This window comes from Siphateles boraxobius, unplaced genomic scaffold (genome assembly GCF_051911475.1).
Source record: "Siphateles boraxobius isolate OS27281-9 unplaced genomic scaffold, OSU_SipBor_1 7, whole genome shotgun sequence".
NCBI classification, from domain to species: Eukaryota; Metazoa; Chordata; class Actinopteri; order Cypriniformes; family Leuciscidae; genus Siphateles; species Siphateles boraxobius.
Window position 1 is genome coordinate 18,636,088 of NW_027509197.1, and position 13,315 is coordinate 18,649,402.

A 13,315-nucleotide genomic window follows, 5' to 3' on the forward strand; every position below is an offset into this window, starting at 1 on the left:
AATCTTACTAAATTACTGAAGTTGAAAAGCATTCTGTTCATTTAAAATAAATATTTTACAAATTTACTGTACCAATTATGTTAGATTTAGATAAAATCATCTTACATTTTCACCAGGGTTGAAGTAGCTCCTATCACATAGATGTCCATTTTGACCATTTAAAGTTGAAAATAACTATTTCCAGGTATTTCTCTCTTTCTCTCTCTCTCACACCAGCGTTTGACAGTCAGAGGGGTGTGTTCAGTGATCAGAATGAGACTGTGAATGTTTTGCTAAATTTATTTCATAGTGTATAAACATTAAAAGTTTGAAATAGTTTTAAACTTATTCAATGAATTCATAAAAAACAAATATGCTATATCGATTGTCTCTGGGGTAAAACTTGACTATATTTTTTTATTTATCAGGCTGCATGTAAAGAACTTTGAAATTTGCGGCTCTCAAGCTATCTCACACACACACACACACACACACACACACACACACACACACACACACACACACCATACATAAACGCTCGCTCTCTATGTTTTCGAGACAGAGTGAGATCATTCATACATTTGTTTGTTTGCAATATTTTAGTGGCTCCATTTTATTCAAACTTTTAAATATCTAATTGTGTATATAGCTTAAATATCTAAAACTTTTTGTGTGAGATTTTATTTTATATTCTTTTAAAGAACAGATAAACGTTCACCATTTTATTTAAACTGAAATGCTTGGTTCAGTGAATAGTTCTACATTTATTTTAAACTTTTTGTGTGAGGTTTTATTTTATAATCTTTTACAGAACAGATAAACTTCCACCATTTTTTCTTATCACTTTCACAGCTGCCCTTGATAAAGCTCAGGGATATTTAGGGGATGCGGTGACCAAAACACCAACTTCAAACAATCAAACTAACTGTCACCATCAAAGCCAATATATCTCAAACTAACTGTCACACTTTTTCTTGACCAAACTAACTGTCACATCACTTTGTAAATGTAACATAAAATATTATGTTAACATCAAAGGCCAATACCTCCCTTTTCTTGATCAAATGAACTTCAAATGATCAAACTAACTGTCACCATCCATCACTTTGACAGAAGCTGTAACCGCAAGGGGCGGAACTAGATCAAAGGTCATCATCCATCATTTTGACAGAAGCTGTAACCGGATGGGGCGGAACTAGGTCAAAGGTAACAGGAAGGGGCGGAACTAGGTCAACGGTAATAGGAAGGGGCGGAACCGGAAGGGGCCGGACAAGTGGCGGGACAGGAAGGGGAGGAACCGGAAGGGCCGGGGGAAGATCAAAGGATAGACACGCCCACCTGTCAATCAATCATTTTGATAGTTGCTGTCTGATATCTACTACTGTTGTGTTTCTATAAAGCCTGGGGCACATAGCCTGGGATTTCACTAATTAGTTCTATCTCCTGCCTGAAAGACTACAAATCTAGGTGATTGAAACAAAATACTGAGGAGTTTTACTTTCTGAACCTGGACTTTTTACCTCTGGTTTCATGAGCTAAAATGTCACATCAATGCACCATCTATGTACTTCATTGGTCGTGTGCCTGTGCAGTGTTAGAAGTCCATGAGGAATACCTTTAGATCTGAGTGCTGGATTATGGTGAGTTTGGGTTCTTTTTAATCGTAACAATCTGCTGTAGATGTGCCACAATAGGAGCACGTTTCATTAAGTTACAAGCAAATATGCATCATAAAATCAGCATCCATATATGATTTACATATGGGTCTTGAAGGGCTTCATGTACAAACACTCACGGTTAGTAAAAAGCCCAAAACAATTAGGCTTGTACTCAGATCCTAAATGGCAATATGTTTTAAATTACATAATCCAAGTGCATTTCAAAGCTTTATCGGCAGACATCTACAAAGCACTTCGATGCAGAAAAAGGACATGCCTCCAAGAAATTGCCATAGGAAATGGTGAAGCTGTGCACAAGACAAATCTTTAAGAGTGTAAATGAATCCAATTTATGTGCACCAAATAAATGTGCCATATTAAGGCGCTGCTTGTTCTGATTTAAACACGCTTGGTATTTGGACCATAGCATTGTTTGGATGGAGCCTGCTAAGGGTGACTACTGGCAAAAACAAATTACATGCATCGCATTAGTATGCAATACACATGAGACTGCAGGTAAAATGGCCATGTCTGCTCTACCTAATGATGTGTCCTCCCGTATCGAGGCTTCGAAGCGTGTGTCGAGTAATCCGGGATGATTTCTGTGAAGTGCGTATCGAGGCTTGTGTCGGTGACGTATGTGGTGACGTTTGAAGCCTTGCGAGCCGCCTGTACCACGTGACTGCTTCAGGAAGTGGTTCGCGGTTTGGCGGTCTTTTTGAAATATAAGGGATATAATGGATTCCCCCTCACATTTTGTGGACTTGGGACTTTACGAGTTTGTTAGCGATCTATTCAAGCTTCTTTTTTTGCGATGGAACCATGCAATGTCATTATAATCACACTGCACGTTTTACATTTATTGTCCACTTGATGGCACAATAGAGCAAATGAAGCTTCGGTACATGAGTGAACCAATTGGATGGAATGCTTCAATGCTTTATGAAGCTTCATCTCACCGTCACTAGCTCTACCTCTTTGTAAAATATTTGACCTTTTATTTGTAATGCTCATAAGAACTCGATGTATGAGAGGATTGAGCTGCCCGTGTACCTGCCAATAAATGCAGACTTTTCACTGTCAAGGTCTCCGATTCCAGGTTGAGCTATTACAAGACAACTAAACATCGGGAAAAACTTTACTAGGAAGCACAAATCCACCACAGTTTTGGTTTCTAAATGTCCCAATCTGACATGAACTAAGAAACGGGCAATGAGTTGTTGGTTCCACATGGCTTATAATAAATTGCAATACTCAATTCAAAACATGAACAATTTATTCACATCGAAAAAAAATTATGCTTAATGACAATTAAACGGGACGGGAACATGGCCACATAGGTACAGTGTTGCTCATCTCAAACCCCAGCTTTCATCTGACTGTGCGGTGGCAGACGTTTCCCCAGGTGGTGACCCACAGTGAGACCAAAGGGGGAATCGGCCTGTTTTTCATGAACTTCATGCTTCAGCTGAAAGCCTTTCACCTCATCAAAACTGTCTACGGGTGGGAAGGAGAGAGGCGCTTCGCTTAAAAGACCTTGAAGACGAGTACGCCAGCCTTTCAACAGGCTGTCACGAGCCTCAGCAGAGAGACGCGTGGGTGCCCAGAAGACCTGTGGTGCGAGGACCTGGAAGCCACAGTAATTGAGGACACCATTCTACAAAAGAAAACATTAGCGCAGCAGTTTCAGGTTAGAATGACATGCAAAATCAAATAGTGCAAAATTTAAGCATGGTTGAAGGAAGGAAGCTTCTTACCTGAACTGGCCACAGAGTGACATTCATATCTCCATTGATCCCATTGGAGCTGAACATGGTCTCATGGGAACCAGTGGTGAATGACAACATGGCTTTCTTTTCCTAACACAAATTAAAAACCCACTCACGGTTCATTAAATAACCAACATTTAACCTTCGCTGATTAACGCATGTAATGAAAGATTAGTTTATGATTTGTAGGCCTTACCCTGAAGATGCCTGCACTGTAGCGCTTTTCCAAGGTGTATGCAAAGCCAAGGGTAAGAACCCGATCCATCCAGCCTTTCATGATGGCAGGAACCGAGAACCAGTACATGGGAAACTTGAAAAGACAAAAAAACAAAAAAGAACTACAAGTATACCCAAAAGTAACAAATTAGAAATGAAGTCTGAGTTCTGATATATAAAAGCCTTACCTGAAAAATAACAATATCTGCTTCTTTTAGTTTCTTGTGCTCCTCTACAATATCAGAAGCAAGTCGTCCCTCCTGCCAGGCCAGCTTGGTCTCCTCTCCATAGCAGAAGTGTTCTGGGTTCTTCACTGCTCCTGAAACAGAAAATTGTGCAAAACAACCATTGCGCACCAATAAGGGCAAAAGTTTTTAAGTTCAATATTCTCTAAACAAACATAACACTGCCTCCACACCAGTAATATCCTCCTTGGTTGCTGTGGCCTTGAATTTCATTTCATACAGGTCAGACACAAGAACATTGCAGCCCTGTTTCTCCAGCACGTCTACAGCAGCATCTTTAACAGCCGCATTGAAAGATCCAGCACTCTGGTGTGCATACACGATCAACACTGTCTTTGCAGCTGAAAAAATAAACAAATCAACACGGTCTTTACTGCTGGGGAAAAAATTACAAATATCAATCAAATATCAATCAAAAAAAGTATATATTCATATATATTCATATATATATATATATATATATATATAAATAAACTGCAGCAACATAAGAACATACCCATGTTTCTCACCCACAGAGCATCTACTAAACCAACAGATTTGTGAGTTTCTTTTAAAACCACAATCAACTGAGCACACCTGAAAGTATTTTACTAATCAATTAGTGTTGGCAGGCTAGAGGCTTTCCGAAAACAAAAATCTAGAGCAAAAAAAGTTAAACAAAAGTGATTATTAAATGGACGTAGCCTAATTCTTCTTAAAAGCGGCATCTATGAATCGTAAAACACAAAACAAAACAACAACAAAAACAATAAAGCATTATGCCTGGTTAGTTTACCTTTTTTACCACTAGATGTCAACATGCACCAGCAACTGTCTAAAAGTCTATTAGACCCATACAAATAAAATACCTATATGATAAAGATAAAAAAATATAGGCCCTATAAATTTGGTGACTCAGTTTAGAAAACCACCTGTTTTGCTTAGATATTTTTTGTATCATCGCACGGATATAATTATGACAAAAATTTTCTGCTGAAAAAAAAAAAAAAACGTTTCTGGTCTTTGGTGTAGTGTGTGGTCCCTTAACTGTCACCTGCCCATATACGGGCAACCTAAATTTACTTCAAAATATTACTATTAAATCCTTATTTAATCATGACAAACTATATATCGTTGGAAAGGTCTAAGAGTCCTTAATAGATATTTTAGCGCTGTTTTTTTCTTACAAATTTTGTATGAACAGTAATATATGAATTTATGACAAGAGTGCGCCTCAAAAAATCGATGTCATTACAGGAGTTTCTGACCTTTGTCACAAAAAGTTGACGCACACACTTAATAATTGAAACTTTGGTTGTTAATGCTAAAAGTTCATAATAAAACAATCTAGTATTTGTCAATAAAAAAAGATAAAATTATATTTTAAAAAGTAAAGTAAAAAGTCCTCTAAAAAGTATAATATATTATATATATATATAATTTTTTTATTATTATTATATCACATATTTTAGTAGTTATCATAAATTAGGTATCATTTGAAAGCTTAAGAACTCAGAATTCATCCTGTGAAAACTGTTTTGAAATTGGAGGTTGCGTTACCATAGAAACGGTATTTTTTTATTAGGCCCCTTCCCTTTTGGGCATCATCTTTCATAATTTATTATCAAAAATGTTCTAATCTTGACAAAACACATATTGTCAGAAAGTTCTGAGTCTCAAGGTTCCATATTTAGTGACAGAAGTGATATTTGGATAGAAATTTATAATTTTTTTTATGGCAGAATGCATACAATTAAATTCAATGGAATGCAATGGCACCCGGTGGCTATTTTTGGTATAACGCCTAAACAAAATCTCATGGGAACTTCAATTTTTGAGATATCAACTTTAAATTTGGAACACAACTTGGTTAGATATATAGCTTTCATTTTATAGTAATTTTCTAGTAAAAAATATTTTGTAAAATATTTATTTTATATTAAAAAAAATATTAATAAAGTATATTTGATTTATGGAAAATTTTAACTTCCATAACTTTTTCATACTTTGATTTTTTGAAGTGCTTTCACTTCAGTAATAATCTGCTTATTGTTTTCTTTAAAACAAGACCAAACCTAGGTCTATATTCCAAAGCATTCTTGAATTACAACCATTTAGGTTTGTATAGTGCATTTCAATGTCAATTATCAAAAGGGTTTGCACTTTTGCAAAAAACTTGCTCCGGCTGGGTTTAACTCAATAGTTAGACAATCTTAATATTTTCTCCCAGCAGTGCTTTTTTTCCCTTCAGAATGAGATCCAGCAGTTCATTCCAATATTATCTGTCTGCAATCCCGGAGGGCGCAATTTCAGGACCGCAGCTCTAGGACCGCATTTCTAGGGCCCTAGTTTTTTTGTGTGTGTGACAGCGCTGCTCATGAAAATGACGACGTCACACATTAATTCATTATGATAAATGTATCACTTTTTATTGTAAACCTGTGGTAAAACATTTATAGTTGGGTTTTAAATCTTTAAGTAGGCTAAACAACAAAAATGCCAGCAAGGTCACTTTTATCATGTTCGTTTTGCGATCTCGCTATTCCAGTGATTTCTTTCTGATTAGTTTTCTGATAAAACTTCCATTTGATGGTGAAATGATGGGTTTGCGTGACGTTGTTCCAGAGAGGTAGCCTGGCATACCAGACCTACATCAAGATGTTAGGTCTGGGAACTCTCCATTGGGATGCCTCATTCCGAGGGGCGGGATAGACGGTTGTCTTTCAGTGCTACAACCAACCAGAGCAACGAAGAAGGTGACGTAGTCAGAGTCAGAGCAAAGCCGTTCTTTGTTCTTGTTTCAAAGAAAAGTTTAACTTCAAATCCTCCAGAGTCGCGGCCAAAGCCGAATCGAAAGACCGCTGTTCGCCAGCAGCAGCAGCCATTCTTTGTTTTCAAGTAGCAGTGAACCATCGCATCTCTGTCGTCATTATGTTAAGCCCGCCCGCTGACTCTATACACGATCTGATTGGCCTGACCAGTCTAGATTTCTTGGCTACCAGAGAGGTGTATTAAGCATAGGCATTAAAAGAAATGGACACAGAGACCCCATTGATTTCAACGGAGAAGACTGAAGCCCGATTATTGCAATTCCTGTCTGATGGCTGAGCGACTACGCAGGCTCAAACTGAGCTTGATGATAGTCTGACAGTTGTAAATCTTCTAGTAGCTGTGCCAAGACAAATCTGAATCACCTAATTCCTCAAAAACGTTGTTGAAATATTTTGTCCCGTTGCTTTTATGGACTCTCTATCTATGGGCTTCTCCCTTGACTTTATGCCTCTATGTCCCCCCGATTGCCTCATAGACAGTAAAAGATTGCCTGCGAGCTTCTCCTCCTGTCTATATGGTAATGTCTCTATTGTGCGACAGAAAGTCGCGTGGTTATGAAGCAATCGTTAACCTATTTTTACAGAAACTGCTTCTACGGGGCCATAACGTAAGACACAAAATGGAGCCTTTTATACATTGTCGTGTTTCTTCAGAAATAAATAATGGACAAATGAAGTCTTTGGACGCCTCAGATGTACAGTTATTCGCTGTCAAAGTGACGCCAAAATGAATGGGAGTCAATGGAATGCTAACAGCAGGTGAAGTTCTGCTACAATGGCGGCTCCCGCAAGGCTTCAGTTTTCGGCTGATGGATTACCCCCTTGGTATTAAGCCGTTTATACTTTTGCCTGGCTCTGCAGCGTGAGTCTCCGCCGCCTTCATGCATGCGCACACCTCCCCTAGTGCTCAAGGCATTTGACCTGCTCGCCGTTGTATAGTATTCTTTGAAACGAAAGGGGGCGAACTCAGACTAAATGTCATCTAAACAATCAGGAATCAGCGGTGAGAAGTAGTAAGGTACACATCTGACAAAAAATATTCCATGCCTACAGCAATATGCTACATAAGAATTGAGTAAAATCCAGTAAACCTTAATTACTTGTGACATTACAAGAAAATATGTGTGTTGTATAGTGTGCTTTTGTAGATTGACCCTTTAGGGGGCAATCTAATGCCTTTCGACTTTGGCTAAAGAGTAGCAAAGAAGAAACTGTTCGACAGAGAGAAGGGCCCAGTCCCAATTTGCCTACTTATACATACGACCTAAAAGTATGTACTCTTTTTGTGATGAAAAAGTACATACTTTTGAGTGTGTAGCAAAAGAGTAGGCAAGCTTTGGGACATACTATCACGTCACCTTTAACGGACAGCTCTGTCGCGTGTTCCTGTCACCGTAAACTGCCTTGTCAATCATCTTGTCACAGTTAAAATCCTCCATTCAATCGAATTTTATTTCCTACCGTTTCGGAGAGCACATTCATCTGCCAGTCGTGGGTCTTTCATGCGGAGACTCTCCTCATGTGTTTGCAATTTGAATATAATGATGCATTTAAAAGGTAATGGCTAAACATACCTTTACAAAAGTTCACAATGCTGCTGCAGATGCAATATAATGTAGACAACGTTGAATAAATACCTTTTCGTCAGGTTAGATACTAATAATTAATCACTCAAACCCCTTTATCTAAATCTCTCTACATAACCGGCGGACTCGCATGTCCTCCATGTCCGTAGTTTTTGTACTTCTAATTGAATCCTCGTCCAACGCCCGATGGGTTGTGGGCAATATTAGCCGTTAGAGTGTGCATCGATCTGCACTTCGTATTCTCACCGGAAATAGTAGACCATCCGGGTATCTTTGGAACACTCATTTCAACATACTATGATTTGGGACGCACTTATTCTATTTTTGAATACTATTTAGGACGGATAGTATGAGAATTGGGACTTGGCCATGGATTCAACCTGGACTGTGATCAAGTGTACAGCTGGCCTAGTGAAATTGTACAGCGGTTTAAATTCAATTCAAGATCAAGAGAAGAGGGGGAGGAAACTGTACTTGAGTATGTGGCAGTATTAAGGAAATTGGCTCATGATTGTAACTATGGAAAAAAAATTGACAGAAATGCTGCGGGATAGACTGGTATGTGGCATAAATGATGACCGTATTCAACGTAGACTGTTGGCAGAAGCAGATTTAACCTGGAAAAGGCTTTGAAAGTAGCTCAAGCAATGGAAACGGCCAATAAGGATGTAAGGGATTTGCAAGCTAATCGCACAGAAACGTCCATGTCAATGCTTAAAACTTCAGTAAAGCAAGAAGGAAGTCAAAGTAGAGCATGTTAGAGATGTGGAAGTTTGCAACATTGAGCCAATGAGTGCAGATTTGTTTCTGAGAAATGTCACCAAAGTGGGAAACAAGGTCATATTATGAAAGTATGCAAGTCAAAAAGTTCCAGCAGAGACACAAACTTTCAAGGAGGAGAAAGGCGTAAGAGAGCTGTGACTAGAGGAGGACAGAGATCGTATTATGTGGGCAGAGATGAAAAAAGTGCATCTGATGAAGAGGGTATTTTTACAGTTCATAGTTTGAAAGAAACAGAGATTCCAAAGGTTGCTCCACTGACTATCACATTGGCTGTTAATGAGTCAATTATACCTTTTGAAGTGGATACTGGTTGGGGTATGACTGTGATTAATGGGTCAAATTTTTCCAAATTATAGACAAAGTATAAAATTCCAGAATTAAAGACCTGTTCTTTGAAGTTAAAAACCTATACTGGCCAAACCTTAACAGTGTGAGGTTCTGCACAAGTGGAAGTTAGACACAAAGGAACCATGAAGGAGTTACCGGTTGTGGTAGTACCCGGAACAAGGCCGGATTCAGCCAGCCCCACTAGGGGGTGCAGGTAGAATATCAGGGGGGGCAAGTCATTTAAAGGAACATTTAAATTTGACAAATATAGTGATTTGATTTATATTGTGATATATATCGATATGGCCAGAAATGAAAAAATACATTGTGAAATGAAAAAATCCTATATCACCCAGCTCTAATCTATCAGCTCCTTTGATCCATTTGATTTGTCTTATAGGTTTTATGTTGGATGCCCTCCCTGACACTACCCTCTGCATTTACCCGGGCTTGGGACCGGCACAAATAGGACACTGCCTTGTGCCCTGTTGAGGCTGCATTTATCTTTTTTTTCTTTCTTTTTTTTATCTGTCTGTCTGTCTGTCTGTCTGTCTGTCTGTTTGTCTTCCTGTCTGTCTGTCTTGTCTGTCTGTCTGTCCTTTCGTTTTTTATTTCAATCTGTCTGTCTGTCTGTCTGTCTGTCTGTCTGTCTGTCTGTTTGTCTTCCTATCTGTCTGTCTTGTCTGTCTGTCTGTCCTTTCGTTTTTTATTTCAATCTTTTTTATTTCTTTTTTTGTATCTGTCTGTCTGTCCTTTCGTTTTTTATTTCAATCTTTTTTATTTCTTTTTTGTTTTTTTGTTTGTTTTCATTTCTTTAGCTCTGTACACAGCATGGCTTATATCAGTCATTATAGCATCAGTCGTCTGCTTTTCTGTGCAAAAGTCCTAACAAATGCGTCCATATCTAGACCTGTTGTTATGGCCTTCTCGTGAGCCAGAATAACTAAATTTCTTTTTCTCTCATGTAGCATAGTGCGGCGGAAGGGGGTAAGAACACGAGACAAAGTGGAGAAAGAGCTCTCGCATGATGCAGATGATATTCCAATCACAAGTGAGGTCACATACATGCGATGGAGCTGAGGAAAGGCATTCTTATACCCGTGTAGATATGTGCAAATGGTGGAGAGGTCTACAAACTCTACGTTCTCATCATCATTAGTCTTTTTGAATTCTTTTTCCAACATTATTTTTGCGACAAGAATCTCATTGGAAAGTTTGTCACTGTCACTTTTTGCCATTTTTTGCAGAGGACTTAACATGGCAACATCCAGAAAAGAGGGAGATTGTGGTTGAAGGCAATTAACTGCTTTCATGAGATCCAGATTGCTTTTGGAGAATCTTGTCTCCATCTCTACAATGGCGATGTCCAAAATGTTGAGAAGAGCTCTCTTCAGAGCCTGGCTAGGAGTCATGGAGTCTTCTGCATGGCCTACAGTGGACGTAACAACGCTACCTACGAGCAGTGAGCTCATTGTTCTTTTTCTTTTAGCAGCTGGTGCAGGCATGCTGGTTAATGTCTCACTCTCCTCATCTCTCATCTGCTTCAGAGCCTGCAGAGATGCACTGACTACTTCTGAAGCACAGCACAGGTCAACAGAATGAGCCTGCAGCATAGCATTTGCAGACTTCAAGGAACCCAGAACTTTAAGGAGGAATTTTCCTATTTCAAAGAAATGATGCCTCCTTAACATCATCAAGAGCCCTGATGCCTCTGTACAGATATCAACAGCAGCGGCTCTGTCCTCTGTAACCTCTGACAGGATACTCAGAATAGCATCCTGATTCTCCACAAGACACTTGGTCACATCATGGTGGCTTGTCCACCTGATCTCCAACAGTCGTTTAAGGGAGGGAACATTATAGTTCTGTGACACATAATGACGGTGAAAAAAAGAGTGCAGTGATCCTGATAGATCAAAAAAGATTTTTGCACACGGCTCTCCTTGCATTGCATGGACCACGGCCAAGTGCAGCTGGTGGTTATAGCAGTGGATATAAGGAATATCCTTCCCTACCTTCTTTTGCAATAAGGCCTGAACCCCACCCCTGACCCCACTCATGACCGAAGCTCCATCATAGCACTGACTGATAATTTCAGCTACACTATAGCCTGAGTCAGAAAGATGCTCAAGAATTTGTGTGGTAATAAATTCAGCATTTAACTGACTGAGGTCAAGCAGGCCAATCAGGTGTTCCTCTGGAATGCCTTTACAGACAAATCTAACCATGATTGACAGATTCTCCATATTACATCTGTCCCTCGTTCCGTCACTTTTGATGCAAAACCCAGCATAATCTGCTTTGTCATAATTACCTTTTATCTGATTTAATACCATTTTGGCCAGTGTTTCAATAATTTCATTTTGTATGTTGTGAGAGGTGTATTTTGCATTTGGTGGGATGTGTTTGTTAATTTCATTAAATTTGGGGTCCTTCGCCAGTGTGTAGTCAACCATTTTTAAGAACAGTCCTGCAGAGAAATCATCATCATTTGAACTTTCCACACTGCCACGAAGTGGAAGTTCATTTACTGCTAGGAACTGAACTACTTCTCCAATTGTTTTAATATAATACCTATTTTTTTCCATTTGTGTGGGCCCTATTAAATTACAAATGGTCTCCCCTGTGGCCTCTCTTTGGGACATTTCAGACCAGGCTTTTGCATTTTTTATGTGGCATTGACTTGATGCGTGCTTTGAGAGTCCCTTGTCCTTTTCCAATGCAGTTTTCCAATTAGTAAATCCTTGTTTTGTGAAAACCAAATCCCTATCATTGTTCCCCCCAAATTTCTGACACGGGAAACAAAAGCACGCATCAAGTTTTGCTGAATATTCGAGCCATGGTCTCCCACGATACCAACCTGGGCAGAATGAGCGGGAGCTCTTGCCAAAATTACGTTTGGGGAAAACCAGAGCTATGGGTTGTGACGGTGCTTCAGTGTTTAAGCCTATGTTGTATTCATCCGCAACAGCCGCGGATGGGCTGGGAACGACGAGGGATTCGGTTTCTGCTGCAGCTAATGCCCTAGCAGCCTCGTTGCTGCTGCCAGTGCTAGCTTTAGCAACCAGAAATCGGCGCATACTCGACTCGTCACTCGGTGCAAATTACAAGAGAAAGCGATAGAGAGATATGGAGGGAATGAGAACACGCTTACAGAAAGAGTAACCAAATAATTTCAGTGACTGACGGCGAAGGAAACTCAAAACAGGGGCTGAGCTCAGCTGACGACAGTGTGTCTGCGTGCTCCGCTCTGCAGTGACTGACTGAGACGTGAAGCTCAGCAGGTTCACCACAAGCCGGTGAAGCGGCCACGCCCTCCCTATGCATCTACCAATCAGTAGCTACTTTGAATGAGGGATAGAGAGCAGAGAGCGCTCACTCTGACGATTTTTCTTGAAATATTTTTTAAATTTGGGATCTTTGCATGCCATCACGTTTGGGGGGGCAGTCACAGCATTTGGGGGGGCATTGCCCCTCCTTGCCCATGCCTATATCCGGCCCCGACCCGGAACAGGACCCACTCTGTTGGGTAGAGGATGGATTAATGAATTGGGTATGGAATGGGAGGCCATACATAAGTTTCAAGGGGGTGAAAAATGTAACCTTGACTGAAGTGCTTAGCCAATATTCAGAGTTTTTTAAAGAGGAATTGGGTGAATTGAGAGGTCCACCGGCAAAGATTTATGTGGACACGGAAGGGGTCCCCAGATTTTTCAAAGCCAGACCAGTTCCCTATGCAATGAAGACTAAGGTAGAAGCTGAAATAAAACGTCTGTTAAAAGAAAAAATCATAGAACCTGTTAAACACTCTGAATGGGCTGCACCTGTAGTGCCAGTTTTAAAACCGGATAATACTGTACGACTATGTGGTGACTACAAGCTAACAGTAAATCGAATTTCAAAGTTGGAACAATATCCCTTCCCTCGAATAGACGATTTGTT

General features: G+C 39.7%; 1 protein-coding gene across 1 annotated transcript; it reads right to left on the bottom strand.

Annotated features, from left to right (window-relative positions):
* Positions 1–2,835: 2,835 nt before the first annotated feature.
* Positions 2,836–4,367, bottom strand: LOC143723133 (ribosyldihydronicotinamide dehydrogenase [quinone]-like). Its single transcript, XM_077215123.1, has 6 exons — positions 4,364–4,367; positions 4,041–4,208; positions 3,811–3,941; positions 3,603–3,716; positions 3,395–3,496; positions 2,836–3,294 (listed from the first exon to the last, which is right to left on the bottom strand). Exons 1-6 carry the CDS (start codon positions 4,365–4,367, stop codon positions 2,995–2,997), a joined length of 819 nt encoding a protein of 272 aa, XP_077071238.1. The 3' UTR covers positions 2,836–2,994.
* Positions 4,368–13,315: the final 8,948 nt, after the last annotated feature.